At 51.7% G+C, this 20,238-nt stretch overlaps 1 protein-coding gene across 6 annotated transcripts in view; it reads left to right on the top strand.

The window, feature by feature from the left end:
• cdc42bpab (CDC42 binding protein kinase alpha (DMPK-like) b) overlaps positions 1-20,238 on the top strand; it is a 56,533-nt gene that overhangs the window by 20,811 nt on the left and 15,484 nt on the right. For all 6 annotated transcript variants that reach the window (XM_084030972.1, XM_084030975.1, XM_084030974.1 and 3 more), the window contains exons 3-20: positions 649-732; positions 1,494-1,589; positions 2,700-2,848; positions 7,242-7,335; positions 7,904-8,104; positions 8,189-8,327; positions 8,612-8,721; positions 8,827-8,906; positions 10,035-10,213; positions 10,728-10,850; positions 11,155-11,288; positions 11,396-11,517; positions 11,601-11,721; positions 11,925-12,035; positions 12,234-12,481; positions 13,375-13,480; positions 15,771-15,895; positions 19,481-19,586. In XM_084030972.1, the coding sequence (XP_083887098.1) occupies positions 649-732; positions 1,494-1,589; positions 2,700-2,848; positions 7,242-7,335; positions 7,904-8,104; positions 8,189-8,327; positions 8,612-8,721; positions 8,827-8,906; positions 10,035-10,213; positions 10,728-10,850; positions 11,155-11,288; positions 11,396-11,517; positions 11,601-11,721; positions 11,925-12,035; positions 12,234-12,481; positions 13,375-13,480; positions 15,771-15,895; positions 19,481-19,586 (2,328 nt within the window). The remainder of the gene's footprint in view (positions 1-648; positions 733-1,493; positions 1,590-2,699; positions 2,849-7,241; positions 7,336-7,903; positions 8,105-8,188; positions 8,328-8,611; positions 8,722-8,826; positions 8,907-10,034; positions 10,214-10,727; positions 10,851-11,154; positions 11,289-11,395; positions 11,518-11,600; positions 11,722-11,924; positions 12,036-12,233; positions 12,482-13,374; positions 13,481-15,770; positions 15,896-19,480; positions 19,587-20,238) is intronic.

Genomic DNA, 20,238 nt, shown 5'->3' with positions numbered 1-20,238 from the left:
CATTTGCTTTGTGAATTCATAGTTTTACAAGATATCAAGGAGGCTAAAGGAAAGGGGCGAGGTTGTGAGTTAGCAGCGGCTCGTTAGCAGCGGCTCGTTAGCAGCGGCTCGTCTGCAGCTTGTGCAGCTCCTTTTTGGGCAAACATGAAGCCGGAGCTGTTTGTGATGGCGGTGATCAGAGGAGGGAGGGCTAGAGATGGAGATGAAGAGATGTGGAGATGCAGAGCCTCATCATCTAGGTGTAGTTCACCTCCACCCTCAGAGCAGTGTTGTAGGGGAGCGTGGGTCATCTTTAGCGGTCCAGCTGTGTGTGGATGTGGATCCAGGTGGACTGGACTGTTGGTTGCTGGCTCTCAGGTCAGCACCTCTTCCTCCTCCTATCATCTTCCTCCTCCTATCCTCTTCCAATCATCCCTCCACTTCATCCTGTTGCATCATGGGAACAGCTGACATCCCTCCGTCCAGTCTTCCACCAGGCTTCCTTGTTCTATGACAGTGCACCTTTTTAAAGAAGGAACATTCCCCTGTATGGTTGAATGAGGTTTATGGATCATGAAGACTTCAGGTTATGGTCGGGGATGAGATCTTCATTAGTCTGGCTTTTTAACTGCTTCCACACATTAAACCCAACGTGTTTCCTCTTCGCAGGTCGCCGTGGTCAAAGTGAGAAACACTGACAAGGTGTTCGCCATGAAGATTCTCAACAAGTGGGAGATGCTGAAGCGAGCCGAGGTGAGCCCCCCCCCCCCCGGGATCAGGGTCCACCAGCCCCGGTGCTGGTCTGGATTCAGGCTCTTGACTCTTGAAACAAAGTGATAACGAGGCTCTCTGAGTGACGAGCCTCATCCCATCCGGCCTTCGTTGATAGATTCGTGCTTGCAGGGCGTGTTCAGCTGCCGATGCACGTTTTTCTCATCAAGGGTTTCCATGGCAGTCTGACACTCCTGTCAGTCCCCCGAGTTCTCAATCCTCATCCCTCGTATGTCACAGGCCAGACCTGGTCCCCGCTGTGCAAAGGCCTGGACCTGCAGCAGACGTAGCGTGTAACCGTCCTGGATGCTCAGATCCTAAACATTCACACCGGCGTTTCTACTTCATCCTGTTAACTGTAGTACGGTTCCGTGCACACCAGGGAGTCACAGTAGACTGGAGGAGTCCTCCGTCTCTGATGCTGTATGTGGCGCGTTGTAATGACCAGCAGACGCCACCAGGGTCGAATGGAACACCGTTTGCGTTTCCACCTGTAATTTTCAACCGCCACTGTCTAACCGCCAATTAGTTTTGTACGTGAATGAAATAATCTTTTAACAGTAATTTTTCAAACTCACGAACACAACGTTCACGTCAGCCGATTCAGGAAACGAAGGGACATTTGTTTTAATCTTTGGGTTTGTGTCAAGTGTGTCGTTGTTGTTGAATTCCTGCTAGTTAAATGCAGACACGGCATGAAAGAGAAGGTGACGTGGGTAAATATCTTCATCTTCTCTCTTTAGACGGCGTGTTTCCGGGAGGAGCGGGATGTGTTGGTGAACGGGGACTGCCAGTGGATCACCACGCTGCACTACGCCTTCCAGGACGACAATAACCTGGTAAAATGTCCTCCTCCTCCTCCTCCTCCTCCTCTGGTAGATTAATCTCCACCAAACACCACCAGTGTGTTTCCAGAAAGCCTCCTTCCTGGACTTTTCCCCGTGAACCTGTAATCCCAGCGTATCTGATGATCAGCCCACCTCCTCACACATTTCAGCACATTCAGACGGTACTTTCCAGAGCTGCAGCCACAGCGTCCTGCTGAGTGGCTCCACCTGCCAGTTCATTTATAGAAACCAGCAGCAGCTCTGACGCTGACCGGCACATTCACGTCTCACCACAAAGCACAACATGTGGAGCAGAGCTGTAGCCGGTTGGGCAACACAGGTTAACACGTCCAAAAAAACATCCAAGTGAAAGACTGAACGAGCAACTCTCATTGGCTGCTGGAGGCCGCCATCGACTCTCTAGCTGCAGCGTCCGTCTTCCCTACGTGACCCTGAGGTCAAATGCCAGGACTGCTTGTCATTCCATTTCCCACATTCTCACAACAAATGCTCTGCCCTGGACACTCCCCAAGGCTTTAAAAATATACGCCGCTGCCCGTGCAGCCGGCTATTTTTAGGAAAAAGCCTCCGAAGTGAAGGAGTGCTCCGGCTGGCTGCCTCCGGGCCCTCGGGCCAAACGATGCTGTGAGAACAGGGAGAGGAGGAGAGGGACTTCTGAAAGCTGAGAAGCTGAAGATGAATCCGAGAAGCAGCTCAGCAGAGTGTTCAGATGTTCATACACCAGGATTCCTTCATGATGATATCCGTCCTCTGAACGTCCTCGGACTCTCGCTGTAAAGTTTCACAATTGGACTCGTTGGATCCGCAAGAGTCTCAGCTTTACAGTCAGACCCACTTTATGGAATTCAAGACTGTTTCTGGAGCCCAGCATGCAGAAATATTCACACACCCCATTTTAGAACCAGAGGAAATCCCATATTTATATGTTATAAACCATTAGCCAGCATGTTGTAGTCCATATCAATCACTTCCTTGTGTTTCCTAGTTTCATATGATGCCAGTGTTCTATCTCCATGCTCATTATTATTATCATTATTCTTATTATTCATTTCCAGTACCTGTCACGTTCATGTCTCCCTGCCTGCCTGTCTGTCTCTCTAGTACCTGGTCATGGACTACTATGTTGGTGGTGATCTGCTGACGCTGCTCAGTAAGTTTGAGGACCGGCTGCCAGAGGAGATGGCCCGCTTCTACCTGGCTGAGATGGTTCTGGCCATCGACTCGGTCCACCAGCTACACTACGTCCACAGGTCAGTGTGTGTGTGTGTGTGTGTGTGTGTGTATACTTACACAGTAACTTCCCCTATGTCCAGATACAGAGTTCACCTCGTCTCACCTCCTCGTTCACACCCTTCTCCTCTGGAACATTGAGGATGTCCCTCGGGAGCAGGAAGTTTGGCTTTGCCAGACAGGAAGTGGTCACATCGGCATGTTTACACAATTACGGCCTTGCGGTCGCTTGGGGGGCTCGTCACAGGAAGGAAAGATAGACAGAGGGAGAGACAGACAGAGGGAGAGACAGACAGAGGGAGGGAGGGAGAGACAGGCGGAGGGAGAGACAGAGGGAGAGACAGACAGAGGGAGGGAGAGACAGAGGGAGGGAGGGAGGGAGGGAGGGAGAGACAGGCGGAGGGAGAGACAGACGGAGGGAGGGAGAGACAGACGGAGGGAGGGAGGGAGAGACAGACGGAGGGAGGGAGGGAGAGACAGGCGGAGGGAGAGACAGACGGAGGGAGGGAGAGACAGACGGAGGGAGGGAGGGAGGGAGGGAGGGAGGGAGAGACAGACGGAGGGAGGGAGGGAGAGACAGACAGACGGAGGGAGGGAGAGACAGGCAGAGGGAGGGAGAGACAGGCAGACGGAGGTAGAGCGCTGCCGGGTGGAGGAGTCTGGGTGTGTCTAGCAGCGTACGGCGGCGACGGCCGTCACACAGAGATGTAGATGTATAAGTAAAGAACGGAGCCACTAATTACATGCTGGGATCTGGGGGCTGGGGGGCGCTCTGTTTCTCCTCATGGACGCTTTGGGACAGTAATGATGGGGTATGGGAGGTGTGTGGGTGGGGGTGTGGTGCCGGTTCCAACCCCCAACTCCTCCTCTGCCCTTCGGTTCTCACTGCTGGGACATCAGGGCTGCAGAGGACAGAGACGTCCAGGTCCCCTTAGGAGGGTGTAGACGTCCAGGACCCCTTAGGAGGGTGGAGACGTCCAGGTCCCCTTAGGAGGGTGGAGACGTCCAGGTCTCCTTAGGAGGATGTAGACGTCCAGGACCCCTTAGGAGGGTGGAGACGTCCAGGTCCCCTTAGGAGGGTGTAGACGTCCAGGACCCCTTAGGAGGGTGGAGACGTCCAGGTCCCCTTAGGAGGGTGGAGACGTCCAGGTCTCCTTAGGAGGGCGGACACGTCCAGGTCCCCCGAGGAGGGTGGAGACGTCCAGGTTCCCCGAGGAGGGCGGAGACGTTCAGGTCTCCTTAGGAGGATGGAGACGTCCAGGTCCCCTTAGGAGGATGGAGACGTCCAGGACCCCTTAGGAGGGCGGAGACGTCCAGGACCCCTTAGGAGGGCGGAGACGTCCAGGACCCCTTAGGAGGGTGGAGACGTCCAGGTCTCCTTAGGAGGGTGGAGACGTCCAGGTCTCCTTAGGAGGGTGGAGACGTCCAGGTCCCCTTAGGAGGATGGAGACGTCCAGGACCCCTTAGGAGGGTGGAGACGTCCAGGTCTCCTTAGGAGGGTGGAGACGTCCAGGTCCCCTGAGGAGGGCGGAGACGTCCAGGTCCCCTAAGGAGGGTGGAGACGTCCAGGACCCCTTAGGAGGGTGGAGACGTCCAGGTCCCCCGAGGAGGGTGGAGACGTCCAGGTCCCCTTAGGAGGGTGGAGACGTCCAGGACCCCTTAGGAGGGTGGAGACGTCCAGGACCCCTTAGGAGGGTGGAGACGTCCAGGTCTCCTTAGGAGGGTGGAGACGTCCAGGACCCCTTAGGAGGGTGGAGACATCCAGGACCCCTTAGGAGGGTGGAGACGTCCAGGTCTCCTTAGGAGGGTGGAGACGTCCAGGTCCCCCGAGGAGGGCGGAGACGTCCAGGTCCCCTAAGGAGGGTGGAGACGTCCAGGACCCCTTAGGAGGGTGGAGACGTCCAGGTCTCCTTAGGAGGGTGGAGACGTCCAGGTCCCCTGAGGAGGGCGGAGACGTCCAGGTCCCCTAAGGAGGGTGGAGACGTCCAGGACCCCTTAGGAGGGTGGAGACGTCCAGGTCCCCTTAGGAGGACGGAGACGTCCAGGTCCCCTTAGGAGGGCGGAGACGTCCAGGTCCCCTTAGGAGGGCGGAGACGTCCAGGACCCCTTAGGAGGGCGGAGACGTCCAGGTCCCCCGAGGAGGGCGGAGACGTTCAGGTCCCAGGACTTTAGGATTGGACTCTCTTGAGACGTTTTACATGAAGACCAGACTAGAAACTCTAAAGGGAAGAGAAGAAGAAGAAACTGTCCCTGGTATCTTCATACCAGCTCCAGGCTGGTCAGACTGGTCAGACTGGTCAGGCTGGTCCTGTAAGGAGAGTTCTCCTGTCTGAGGATATTCTCTTACTCACTCCAGCAGTCAGGTTTTATGTGTTTGGTTTCTGACAGCTTAGCGTTTTTCAGTTTCAGTTACATTTAACCTGATGATGTAACTCTTCTAAATGTAAATGTGAGTCAGTGGAGGAAGAGGAAACGCTGCAGTAACAATAATAACAGTAACAGCGTAACAATAATAATAATAATAATAATAATATAAGGAGCTGACTCTTCTGGAGAGCCGGGTCTGCGGGCTTGGGCTTCATGGAGGGGACGAGCCCCGATGAATGAAGAGCAAAGAGCCTCGAGGTCGACCTTCTGTCACCCTCAGCCCGTCCCACGAGAGTGTGTGTGTGTGTGTGTGTGTGTGTGTGTGTGTGTTCATTTATTCAGTGGTCAGTGATCTGTTGCCTCCCAGAGGGGTCTGACAAACGTTTCAATAGGCCAACTCAGCATGGCTTTGTGCTGCTGAGCACCACATCTGTCTGGTGTGTGTGTGTGTGTGTGTGTATGTGTGTGTGTATGTGTGTGTGTGTGTGTGTGTGTGTGTGTGTGTGTGTGTGTGTGTGTGTGTGTGTGTGTGTGTGTGTGTGTGTGTGTGTGTGTGTGTGTGTGTGTGATTTATTGATCAGGGCCATGTGTCTCTTCACAGCTCAGTGATGTGAAAGTGCCGCCCCTCCAGGACGTTCCTGGTCCTTTTAGACCCGGGACCACTTCAAAGAATTAAAGGGGTCCTTTAGACTTCCACACAAACAGACTTTTCTTTGCAGCCAGAGGAGTCGCCCCCCGATGGCCAGCAGAGAGAATGCAGCTTTAAGGCCCTTCATTTGTTTCACTGTTAATTCAATTCAATGTTATTTATAGTGTCATATAAAAGCAGACGTTATCTCAGGACACTTCACACATTGAGCAGGAACAGGATCATGATTTAATACATGTTCAAAGTCCCAACCTCACCAGGAGCAAGAGACAAGCGCCACCTAGTGGAGAGAAAAAGACTGCCTTAACATGCTTTTAGGCAGAAATCTGGAGCAGACCAGGATCTTGGGTTCTGACTGCATTTGGTGCTGGTAGTATTATAGTAGTAGTATAGCAGTAGAATAGCAGTAGTATTCAGAACCAGAGGTAGCCTCCTGATTGGACGTGATGAATGAAGGGTCTCCTTCATTGTGTTTGTGTTGAGTGTTTGATGGGGATTTTTTTGTGCTGTAGAACATAATCGTCTCTCACTAGTGTGATCGCAAAGCCCGACCCGACTTTGAACGTTATCAGACGGGGAACATTCGTGCTCAAATGCTGCCAAATGACAGTAAAGCTGTCCGGAGTCGAGGCTGTGGCGATGTCTCAGTCCCACCATCCCTGCTAACCTGAAGCTTCCTTGTGTCAGCAGTAGTCTTTGACATGTGGACTCACACATTGTGTGTGTGTGGGGAGGTCCAGATGGCCCTTACAGATGGATGCTTTGGTCTTAGAGGAGATTACCTCCCTCTATTCTGGTCTTAACACCACACACACACACACACACACACACATGGCTGATCGTGAGTCAGCTCTGCTGCGAGCCTCCGGCGGCGAGAGCTGGAGGCTTTGATGTGGCGGAGATCAGCGGAGAGGAGACGGTGTTAAGAGTCATGTTGAGGGATAAGGGGGAGCGTAGAGAGATCAGGGGGGGGGGGTGGAGAGATGGGGGAGGGGTGGAGAGATGGGGGTGCTTGTCTGCCATACACGTGGACAGGAAAGAGTCAACTCACACTCTGGAACGGATGAAGGCCTTCCAGCAAATGCAGCGTGTGTGTGTGTGTGTGTGTGTGTGTGTGTGTGTGTGTGTGTGTGTGTGTGTGTGTGTGTGTGTGTGTGTGTGTGTGTGTGTGTGTGTGTTAAAAGTTGTATCCAGTCCAACCTTTTCCAGTGTGTTTCCTCTGCTCATGCTGCTGATAAATGTGCAGGAGGAAATGACACCTAACTGACTGATAAATCAGAATTCTGACTTTATTTGATCCGTGCTGATAGCGGTCTGTGAGCTTGTGTGAGCTTTGGACGTCCTGTAGGTCTTGTTGTGTTTTCCCCGCTGACGGTCCTCTCATCTTCTTCTCTCAGGGACATCAAACCCGACAACATTCTGCTGGACATGAACGGCCACATCCGCCTGGCCGACTTCGGCTCCTGCCTCAAACTCATGGAGGACGGGACGGTAAGTCTTCACTCTGCTGCTGCCTCCTCGGCTCCAGAGCAAACATACCAGAGCTGCTGACCTCCTGGTCCACCCGGGTCTCCCAGGAGGACTCTGTGGTTCAGATGCTTGGCTGCACTTTAGGATTCAGATGATTTTCCTCACTGCAGAAAAGAAAAGAAGGAAAAGGTGTTGCATAAGAGAAAACCAGCAGCGAGGAATAGATGATCAAAGAATCTGTCCCTCCAATATGAGGCTATTTGGTCATTTCATATAAAGACTCTATTCCTGGACCGTAAAGGACTAGATCCAAGATTTGACTCATAAGAGTGAGTTTCTCTTCCACTCTGGAACCTTTGGCATGAAATAATGAATGTCAGTTCTGAAGTCATGTTTTTACGTTATAGGGGGGGTAATTCATTCATTTTTATTGAAATCATACAGCACAACATACATCATTTTCTTTTTCTTAAAAATATAAATATGTTAATTATATATACCCAACAGCAGCTTTGTTTTCAAACTCTATGGCTTTGATAAAGTAATAATAAATAAAGTTCCTGACTGGAGCTTTGCCCCCCCCCACTAGGTGCAGTCCTCTGTGGCAGTCGGGACTCCGGACTACATCTCCCCAGAAATCCTCCAGGCGATGGAGGACGGGAAAGGCAAGTACGGACCGGAGTGTGACTGGTGGTCTCTGGGCGTCTGCATGTATGAGATGCTGTACGGCGAGACTCCGTTCTATGCCGAGTCCCTGGTGGAGACCTACGGCAAGATCATGAACCACAAGGTGAGCTCACAGTCGGATCTCATGTCTCAGTCGCATGTGAAGCCTCTGCTCTGAACCAGCTGTCTGTCACCATCGTGTCCACAGGAGCGCTTCCAGTTCCCCCAGCAGGTCACGGACGTGTCCGAGGACGCCAAGGATCTCGTTCGCAGACTCATCTGCAGTCGGGAGCACCGATTGGGTCAGAACGGCATCGAGGACTTCAAGCACCACCCCTTCTTCATCGGTGAGTCCACCGCTACACCACGCGTGCTTTCTGTTTACAGCATGAATATATATGTAATGCTTTCAAGCACACACACACACACATCCGGTCCTAAAGTCCTCCACCACTCGACATGCGTGGCCTCACATGGATGCGTATCTACAAGTCAGAGGCAGGAAGTTGAAGAGGGATTCATGTGTATGTTGTGGATATGTTTTCATCTCTATGTCGTGTTTTTGTCCACTCCCTGTGGGTGCTGCTGATGGGTGCTGCTGATGGGTGCTGCTGTGTTGTGTGGCCTTCAGGCATCGACTGGGAGAACATCCTGACTTGTGAGGCGCCGTACATCCCCGAGGTCAGCAGCCCCACCGACACCTCCAACTTCGACGTGGACGACGACTGTCTGAAGAACTCGGTGAGAGCAGCGGCCTCGTGCTTTACTGGTGCTTTACTGGTGCTTTACTGGTGCTTTACTGGTGTAACTGTATGAGCATGAACACTCGCCATGCTGCCGTTTCAGGAGACCATGCCCCCCCCCTCTCACACTGCCTTCTCTGGACACCACCTGCCCTTCGTGGGCTTCACCTACACCAGTAAATGGTGAGTGCTGTGCGACGTACATGATCCTGCCTGTGATTGGAGGATCTGTGATGGACACATGGAATGAAGCAAAGTGTGCAACATTGTTAAATTGACGTCTTTCTCCACTGTCCTCCTCCCCGTCCTCCTCCCCATCCTCCTCCCTGTCCTCCTCCCCGTCCTCCTCCCCGTCCTCCTCCCTGTCCTCCTCCCCGTCCTCCTCCCCGTCCTCCTCCCCATCCTCCTCCCTGTCCTCCTCCCCGTTCTCCTCCCCGTCCTCCTCCACCTTCCTCCTCCCCGTCCTCCTCCCTGTCCTCCTCCACCTTTCTCCTCCCCGTCCTCCTCCCCGTCCTCCTCCACCTTTCACCTCCCCGTCCTCCTCCCCATCCTCCTCCCTGTCCTCCTCCCCATCCTCCTCCCTGTCCTCCTCCCCGTTCTCCTTCCCGTCCTCCTCCACCTTTCTCCTCCCCGTCCTCCTCCACCTTCCTCCTCCCCGTCCTCCTCCCTGTCCTCCTCCACCTTTCTCCTCCCCGTCCTCCTACCCGTCCTCCTCCACCTTTCACCTCCCCGTCCTCCTCCCCGTCCTCCTCCACCTTCCTCCTCCCCGTCCTCCTCCACCTTTCACCTCCCCGTCCTCCTCCCCGTCCTCCTCCACCTTTCTCCTCCCCGTCCTCCTCTCCATCCTCCTCCCCGTCCTCCTCCACCTTTCTCCTCCCCGTCCTCCTCCCCGTCCTCCTCTCCATCCTCCTCCCCGTCCTCCTCCACCTTTCTCCTCCCCGTCCTCCTCCACCTTCCTCCTCCCCGTCCTCCTCCCTGTCCTCCTCCACCTTTCTCCTCCCCGTCCTCCTCCCCGTCCTCCTCCACCTTTCACCTCCCCGTCCTCCTCCCCATCCTCCTCCACCTTTCACCTCCCCGTCCTCCTCCACCTTTCACCTCCCCGTCCTCCTCCCCGTCCTCCTCCACCTTTCTCCTCCCCGTCCTCCTCCCCGTCCTCCTCTCCATCCTCCTCCCCGTCCTCCTCCACCTTCCTCCTCCCCGTCCTCCTCCACCTTTCACCTCCCCGTCCTCCTCCACCTTCCTCCTCCCCGTCCTCCTCCACCTTCCTCCTCCCCGTCCTCCTCCACCTTCCTCCTCCCCGTCCTCCTCCAGTTCCCTATCAGACCGGTCTTGCCTGCGACAGCTGGTGGGGGACCCGGGTGTGGTGGGCCGGGACCAGGTGGACCAGGAGGTCCAGCGCAGCCTGGAGGACAGCCTGGCCACGGAGGCCTACGAGAGGAGGATCCGCCGCCTGGAGCAGGAGAAAGTAGAGCTGAGCCGCAAACTGCAGGGTGAGACCGGCGACAGAGTCCGCTGTTAGAGAGGGACACGTGTTACAGGATCTCTATAAGATCTATATATACGGTGGCCCTGAGGGCTCAAAGTGAAGAAAACACAATCAATAAAACATCTTTTAGAACTACAAGCTCACAACACAACAGAACATGAATGTTGTTTAATAGTTCTCTTCATCCAGTCGCTTACTGATTGGGATTATTGTCGATGAATAGGAGTGGACAGAGACCATCCATCCATTCTCCAAAACAACATGAAAACATGAAAGGAATAGACTCAAACGTTGAACTGGTAACTGTTGGGACTGGAAGCCTGTTTTGTTCTTTCCTGGCCCCTGGAAACCGTTTCTGTTGTGTTGTGAGCTTGTTGATTTGTTGTTTGAGCTCTCTGGGCCACCGTAGTGAAGATCCAGATGAACACTGATGTACAGGCCTCCACATGTACTGTACCATCGTGGTCTGACTACACGAGGAAGCCTCATGACCTCTGAGCTGGTTTGACCTGTTGCAGAGTCGACTCAGACGGTTCAGGCCCTGCAGCACCCAGGGGAGGGCCCGCCCCCCAGCGCTAACAGGGAGGTGGAGATCCGGAGTCTGCAGAGCGAGATCGACATCCTCAAGAAGCAGATCGCTGGTCAGGAGTTTTATTTGTTTTGTCATATTTAGTTCATCCCTACGACGTGTGTTAGGACCACTGTTGAAGAAACTTTTTTCTCTGAATATTGCCTCCCTCTCTCGGCTCCATTAATTGATTTCTTTTCAGTTTCTCAACAGTGGTCCGAACACACGTCGTACAGCTCAGTATAACTCAGGAGCAAATCTTTCAGCCCATTGAGGACATTCACTTTCTACAGACGGACCAACACCGTTTAAACAGTCACAAGGCTACCACAGTTCTGACCGTTGTTTCTGTGTGTGTGTGTGTGTGTGTGTGTCAGACTCGGGTCAGCTGGAGAAGCAGCTGGAGGACGTGACGTCGGCCCGCAGGGACCTGGAGGACTCGTCCAAACACGTCAAGACTCTGGAGAAGCAGATGAAGAGCGCCGTGCAGGAGAAGGAGGACATGCACAAGGTAGGACCGGGGTTGTGTGGACCACTAACATGGAGCCGGCCCTCAGAACACAACATCAAAAGCAGGCTGCTCCACTGACAGAATCTAAATGTCCTCTCTGTGTCCAGGATCTTCTGGAGGCCAATGAGAAGCTGAAGTCTCAGTCGAAGGAGCTGAAGGAAGCCCACAGTCAGAGGAAACTGGCCATGCAGGAGTTTTCTGAGCTGAACGAGAGACTCACAGACTTCAGGTAGGATCCCTGTCCCCCAGAAACCAGATCCTGAGTCCAGGTGGTCCCGTGTGGTCTTGTATCTGACTGAACGTTGCTCCCAGGTCGGTGAAGCAGCGCCTGGCTCGCCAGCTGCGAGACAAGGAGGAGGAGATGGAGAGCCAGAGTCAGAAGGTGGAGGCTCTCCGCCTGGAGGTGCGGAAGGCCGAGAGGGCCAAGAAGGAGGTAGAGTAGTCTCCCTGTGGTTGCTAGCACACCCTGCTCCACCTCCACCCACCAGGCGATGCACAAGCTCCACCTTTCTAGAGATCGCTATAGATGTTTAGTGTTACAATGTTGGTACGGCGGGTTAGAGGCGATGCCGTAAAATGGGAAATGGCGTTCGGCGTGTGCTTGCGTCCAATCACAGGACTTTCTGCATTCATCAGATGGAGGCGCAGGCAGAGGAGCAGGCGGCGGAGGCTCAGAAAGAGAGGAAGCTGAAGGAGCGTAACGAGCAGTACAGCCGACAGCTGGAGGAGGAGCTGGAAGGGCTGAAGGTAAAGTTAGGACAGGACCGGGGGAGACCTGTAGTCAGACCAAGTAGTTTAGTATTCATGTGTATTGTGATTATTAATGTTATTATCTAATCAGTATAGAATCTGCTTGTTTCTAACACACATCCTCCTTGTGTTGTATACTGTGGTAAACTTCAGTGCATCGCCACAAAGACCCCCAGTAACCCCCCCTCTCTCCAGCTGAAGCAGGCCGGCCCCTCGGCCGCCCCGGCCTCAGCAGACCAGACCCAGGAGGTGGGACGCCTGCGGGCCGACCTGGAGAAGAAGATGCTCCTGTATGAGGAGGAGCTGGCACGCAGGGAGGCGCAGCATGGCAGCGAGCTGAAGGGCCTCCGTAAGGAGCTGAGGGACGCCGAGGGCCAACACCTTGCCCTGCAGAAGGAGATCCTGATGCTCAAAGACAAGCTGGACAAGACTCGCCGGGAGAGGTAGGCCTCCTTCCCACCGCTACGCTAACACTGTGTTCTCCTGGAGGCATGACATCATTCTGCTTCTGTTGTCTCCTACAGTGATGATGGCATGAGGTAATTCCAGTTCTGTTCAACATAGCTCGGCTCGCTGTCTGGTACAAACGTGTAGCAACTGTGAAGTTTGGTTTCAGTGGTTCTAGTAGAATGTAACACTCAAGTTGTCCCTCATGCAGAGAATAACCTCCTCCCAGTAGTTCCATCACCAGTGTCCTTCCAGAGCCGGTTCAGAGAACTGCTTCATGAAACGGCAGCTGGTAGAACAGTGTTCATATGGGTGCTGGAAATCCTTGAAAACCCTTGAATTTTAGTGTGGTGTTTCCAAGGTTTGAAAAGTGCTTGGATCCTCGTCCCACGTAGAGAACTGTGGGCCAATCACATTTTAGTAAAGTCTTGTTTTGGAGCAGAAGGCTTTGAGCTGTGTTTTTGTAGCCTGTAAGGTTCCTGTCTGGTGATACTGCCCTATTATTTCACTGCTTTCTAATTCATCTTTCAACACAGTGCTGTATCACAGTCTAACTGCAGCAATGTGTTTGGGATGAATAGTGGACTCTGTCTTAGTAGCAATGTGTGGCCCACACCAACACCGATGAGAAGAGGTGTTCTGAGGACGTCAGGTGTGTTTACGGTGTCCTGTACCTTTAATGTGCCAGGACTGATGGACTGTAGGAGGCTGGGAGGCAGAAAACCAAACCACACACTCCCAATACACTCACATTCTTCAAAGATTCACTTAGGATCCAAAACACCAAGTCCAGATTGGATTTGCAGCTGTGAATTGTGGTCAAAGTGTGTGTGTGTGTGTGTGTGTGTGTGTGTGTGTGTGTGTGTGTGTGTGTGTGTGTGTCCTCCAGCCAAAACGAGCGGGAAGAGTTTGAGACGGAGTACAAGCAGAAGTACGAGAGGGAGAGAGTCCTGCTTACCGAGGAGAATAAGAAGCTGTCCAGTGAACTGGATAAGGTGAGATATTTGTACACATAAAGCAAAAATACACAAACAAACGCTATTTTTCAGGGTTTTATGTGTTTTTTCCAGCTTTTTTGTGATCTGTTTATCTCTCTAAAACACACATACATGCAAAAAAAAACGTAACCCAGGTAACCCCCAGTAACCCCTGGTAACCCCCAGTAACCCAGGTAACCCCCAGTAACCCAGGTAACCACAGTAACCCCTGGTAACCCCAGTAACCCAGGTAACCCCCAGTAACCCAGGTAACCACAGTAACCCCTGGTAACCCCCAGTAACCCAGGTAACCACAGTAACCCCTGGTAACCCAGGTAACCACAGTAACCCCAGTAACCCAGGTAACCACAGTAACCCCTGGTAACCCCAGTAACCCCCAGTAACCCCCGGTAACCCCCAGTAACCCCTGGTAACCCCCAGTAACCCAGGTAACCTCAGTAACCCCAGGTAACCCCAGTAACCCAGGTAACAACGGTAACCCCTGGTAACCCCCAGTAACCCAGGTAACCTCAGTAACCCCTGGTAACCCTAGTAACCCCTGTAACCCTGGCCCAGACCCTTTCATCACCCCCCCTCTCACCTGCCAAGGAGCCGTGGGTTCGATCCCCCATGAAAACAGGCTGCAGCCTCCTACAGTCAGTTGGATTTCAGCTCTGTTGACTTTGGATGGAGCGCTGGAGGTTCAGATAGAGTCCCAGTTTAACCTTCCAGGTCTTTTAGAAATGTGGAATAAAAAGTCTGGGTGTTGTTTTTAAAGTTTGCAGCTGATAAAGTGTAAAATATCTGGATGAGAATATGGATGTGAATGATAGCACACGTCACTCTGGTAATTCAATGTATTATTCTGTTACTTCACATTCTGAAAACGTATATTTCTAAAAGCTGAAACACTGAGATTAGCACCGATTAGATCCGTATGAAACGGTCCTTTAGTGCATTTGGAGAGTGAAATATTATTGTTTGACTTCTTATCTTTCAAAGGCGGCTCCGAGTTCCAACGCTGTTTGCTTAGTAGCCGAAGCCTGTTTTACAATATTCATTTCTTATCATAATAATCAGAATCATCATAATGCAGAAACACATGAGAACTTTAGCCTCTTGTACAAAGTGTGTCTGTTTCTATGCAAAACTCAGTCAGATCCACCAAAACCTCGTATCTCCACCATCAAGTTTATCACACGGTTGCAGTGGAAATTATTATGATTATGTTTAATTTTAAGTTGATGTCAGTTACATATTTAAACTCTTTTTTTATTTCATTCAAATGTTTATTGATAACAAATAGGGGTGTGACGATACACTCCGCTCACGAGACGAGACGAGACACGATATTGGGTTCATGAGAACGAGACGAGACGAGATTTTAAGAAAACTACAATGACAAAATATATGACTGGACCAACAGACTTTAATTTAACAGAGTTGCACATGCATTTTGAAATATTTTATTATAACTCTTTACATGCATGATGTAAGCATGATCTTTTAATAAACTTCTTCTTTCACAAATTTAAACTGAAACTAAAATTTATAAAAGTTAAAAGAAAATAAATCAAATAAAATATTTCTTTTTCCCAAGTGTAAATATGTGCAAAACCAAATCAAAGTTCTACTTTGTCAATACAGAGTGTAAATAGTGCAAACGGAGCCTGACCAAGTATGTCATGAACAACATGCTGCAACTACAGCATCTTCAGCATCTCCGACATCAGCTGTCAAGTGTATCAATGCTTCCGGAGTTTTGTCTCATCTCTGGGCTGGTGATGCTGCTATGACAGCTTGCTGCTCAAGGTAACGAGCCAGCATATCCAACGTGCCCGTCATTAACTTGTGTGATGGTAATTGTAGCCGTTTCTGCTTGGACATTTTCACCGCGGTAGCCGCTGAACTACGATGAAAAAAAGCCGTCACACGTCTCACCCGCCCGAGTAAACGAGCGACGCGGCCAGCGTCAACACCGTGACGAAATATCGAGGTCACGAGATCTCGTCACACCCCTAATAACGAAATTAGAGTAGATTATACAGTATATACACACACACACACACACACACACACAAATATAAACATATCCATAAACACATACAGAAATCTAAATGAATGACAAGAATAGAACATTAAAAATAAGGTGAAAACAACTGTTTGTTTTTTGTTACTGTGCTAAATTACTGTGCTAGCAGCTTAATAGCTCCAGTCGTGATTTCCTAGGATTTCTGATTCATACGGACTCGGAGTGGACCGTACGGCTCTGACTTGACGTCTAACTTGACCTCTGCTCTCTCCTCAGCTGAGCAGCATGTTTGAGAAGGTGAGCGCCTCCAACCGGCAGCTGGAGGACGAGATGAGGGAGCTGGCTGACAAGAAGGAGAGTGTAGCTCACTGGGAGGCCCAGATCACCGAGATCATCCAATGGTGAGACGCTCTCTCTGCCTCTCCGCCACACGCACAGTGGGTACCGACGTACCGACCAATCAGTGGTCAGCTGAATAAATCATGTGACTATCAACTAGAGAAGTCAACGCGGAGGCTATTGACCAGTTACACAAGTCGTCTACAGGTTCATCTACGTCTCTATATTAACTGATAGAGCTGCCCAGACCGGAAGCACTGTGCTGATCTCCATGGCGACGGATGCTATGTCGCCCAGTAACACAACTGGAACCACGCTGATGAACCCACTCGCCGCCATGCCGCTCTCAAGGGCCGAACTCCACCCAAATTACATGTGAAGTCAATGCACAGATGCAACCTGTCACATATTCACACGACAAGGCTTCTGGGACGAGGCTTCTGGGACGAGACTTCTGGGACGAGACTACTGGGACGAGACTTCTGGGACGAGACTTCTGGGACGAGACTACTGGACGAGACTTCTGGACGAGACTACTGGGACGAGACTACTGGACGAGACTTCTGGGACGAGACTACTGGACGAGACTTCTGGGACAAGACTTCTGGGACGAGACTACTGGGAAAAGAGACTTCTGGGACGAGACTTCTGGGACGAGACTACTGGACGAGACTTCTGGGACAAGACTTCTGGGATGAGACTTCTGGGACGAGACTTCTGGACGAGACTACTGGGAAAAGAGACTTCTGGGACGAGACTTCTGGGACGAGACTACTGGACGAGACTTCTGGGACGAGACTTCTGGACAAGACTTCTGGGACGAGACTTCTGGACAAGACTTCTGGGACGAGACTTCTGGACAAGACTTCTGGGACGAGACTTCTGGGACGAGACTACTGGGACGGGACTTCTGGGACGAGACTTCTGGGACGAGACTACTGGGACGAGACTTCTGGGACGAGACTTCTGGGACGAGACTTCTGGGACGAGACTACTGGGACGAGACTTCTGGGACGAGACTACTGGGACGAGACTTCTGGACCAGACTTCTGGGACGAGACTTCTGGGACCAGACTACTGAGACCAGACTTCTGGACCAGACTTCTGGGACGAGACTTCTGGACGAGACTACTGGGACGAGACTTCTGGGACGAGACTACTGGGACGAGACTTCTGGGACGAGACTACTGGGACGAGACTTCTGGACCAGACTTCTGGGACGAGACTTCTGGGACCAGACTACTGAGACCAGACTTTTGGGACGAGACTTCTGGGACGAGACTTCTGGGACGAGACTTCTGGACAAGACTACTGGGAAAAGAGACTTCTGGGACGAGACTTCTGGACGAGACTGTTGGGACGAGCCTACTGGGACGAGACTTCTGGGACGAGACTTCTGGGACGAGACTTCTGGACAAGACTACTGGGAAAAGAGACTTCTGGGACGAGACTTCTGGACGAGCCTACTGGGACGAGACTTCTGGGACGAGACTTCTGGACAAGACTACTGGGAAAAGAGACTTCTGGGACGAGACTTCTGGACGAGACTGTTGGGACGAGACTACTGGGACGAGACTTCTGGGACGAGACTTCTGGGACGAGACTTCTGGACCAGACTTCTGGGACCAGACTTTTGGGACGAGACTTTTGGGACGAGACTTCTGGGACGAGACTTCTGGGACGAGACTTCTGGACGAGACTACTGGGACGAGATTTCTGGACTAGACTACTGGGACGAGACTTCTGGACGAGACTACTGGACGAGACTACTGGACGAGACTTCTTGGACCAGACTACTGAGACCAGACTTTTGGGACGAGACTACTGAGACCAGACTTTTGGGACGAGACTTCTGGGACGAGACTTCTGGACCAGACTTCTGGGACGAGACTTCTAGACCAGACTTCTGGGACCAGACTACTGAGACCAGACTTTTGGGACGAGACTACTGAGACCAGACTTTTGGGACGAGACTTCTGGGACGAGACTTCTGGACCAGACTACTGAGACGAGACTTTTGGGATGAGACTTCTGGACCAGACTTTTGGGACGAGACTTCTGGGACGAGACTTCTGGACCAGACTTCTGGGACGAGACTTCTGGGACGAGACTTCTGGGACCAGACTACTGAGACCAGACTACTGAGACCAGACTTCTGGGACCAGACTACTGAGACCAGACTTTTGGGACGAGACTTCTGGGACGAGACTTCTGGACCAGACTACTGAGACCAGACTTCTGGGACCAGACTACTGAGACCAGACTTTTGGGACGAGACTACTGAGACCAGACTTTTGGGACGAGACTTCTGGGACGAGACTTCTGGACCAGACTTCTGGGAGGAGACTTCTGGACCAGACTTCTGGGACGAGACTTCTGGACCAGACTTCTGGGACCAGACTACTGAGACCAGACTTCTGGGACGGGATGGATACAAATGTGGCGAAATCTTTGAGAGACAAATTTGCTGTTTTGCTTTTACATGAAGCCAATCAGTGTTGAGACACTGACCTCTGGTGTCGTCTGCTGGTCACTACATCACATCACTACAGCAGTGTGCAGTCTCTCACACACACACTCCCATGTTGTGTGGTTGTGTATATGCTGTGGTGGTGTGTATTGGGACCTCCATCCAGTACAACACAGTATTTCACACATGCCTCTGAAGATCTCAGAGCTTCTTGACCCTCCTTTCCTCTCAGATCACTTCCCTGAGCAGCTGACACCTCGCCAGCTGCTCGGCTTCCCTCTGTTGGACAAGCCAGTCGCACATACCATAGCGCACACACACACACACACACACACACACACACACACACACACACACACACACATCCAGACACATACACCAATGCACACACTCACATTCCAAACATGCACATACAATTGTTGTCTGGAATGCATTTTGAGAGGAACTTGGTGGTTGAGGTTGCCCCCTGGTGGAGCTGCTGTGCTAAATGGTAAATGGTCCTCATTTATATAGCGCATTTATCCTGTTAAGTGCTTAACAGGAATGACTGACATTCACCCATTCATACACACATTCACCCACCCACATTTACACACTGACGGCGGAGTCAACCACGCAGGGTGACAGCCAGCTCGTCAGGAGCAATTAGGGTGAGGTGTCTTGCTCAGGGACGCCAGGCACTCAGCTAGGAGGAGCCGGGGATCGAACCGGGAATCCAGCCAACCCGCTCTACCTCCTGAGCTAACCCCCCCCCCCCCACTAATCCTACGGCTAGAGATTTATAATATCACAGCAGGAAAGAAGAAACAATGAATTACATTTGAGGAAATATAATCGCAGACAAATGATTGCAGAGTGTGTGTACAGTAATGTTAGTGTGTGTGTACAGTAATGTTAGTGTGTGTGTGTGTGTGTGTGTGTGTGTGTGTGTGTGTGTGTGTGTACAGTAATGTTAGTGTGTGTTTGTGTACAGTAATGTAAACGTGTGTGTGTGTGTGTACAGTAATGTTAGTGTGTGTGTGTGTGTGTGTGTGTGTGTGTGTGTGTGTACAGTAATGTTAGTGTGTGTGTGTGTGTGTACAGTAATGTGTGTGTGTGTGTGTGTGTACAGTAATGTTAGTGTGTGTGTGTGTATGTACAGTAATGTGAACGTGTGTGTGTGTGTGTGTTGCTGCAGGGTGAGTGATGAGAAGGATGCTCGAGGATACCTGCAGGCTCTGGCCACTAAGATGACAGAAGAGCTGGAGGGACTGAGGAACACCAGTCTAGGAGCCAGAGCCACGGTGAGACACACACACACAGACACAGACACAGACACACACATAGACACACACACACACACACACACACACACACACACACACACACAGACACAGACACAGACACACACACAGACACACACACAGACACACACACAGACACAGACACAGACACACACACACAGACACACACACACACACACAGACACAGACACACACACACACACACACAGACACACACACACACAGACACAGACACAGACACACACAGACACACACACACACACACAGACACAGACACACACAGACACAGACACACACACACAGACACAGACACACACACAGACACAGACACACACAGACACAGACACACACACACAGACACACACACAGACACACACACAGACACACACACAGACACACACACAGACACACACACACACACACACACACACACACACACACACAGACACAGACACACACACAGACACAGACACACACACACACAGACACAGACACACACAGACACACACACACACACACACACACACACAGACACACACAGACACACACACACACACACACACACACACACACACACACAGACACACACACACACACACAGACACACACACAGACACACACACACACACACACAGACACAGACACACACACA

Source organism: Eutrigla gurnardus (genome assembly GCF_963514095.1).
Source record: "Eutrigla gurnardus genome assembly, chromosome: 16".
NCBI classification, from domain to species: domain Eukaryota; kingdom Metazoa; phylum Chordata; class Actinopteri; order Perciformes; family Triglidae; genus Eutrigla; species Eutrigla gurnardus.
The sequence above is the reverse complement of the archived record's forward strand: the minus strand, read 5'-3'. Positions and strand labels throughout refer to the sequence as shown.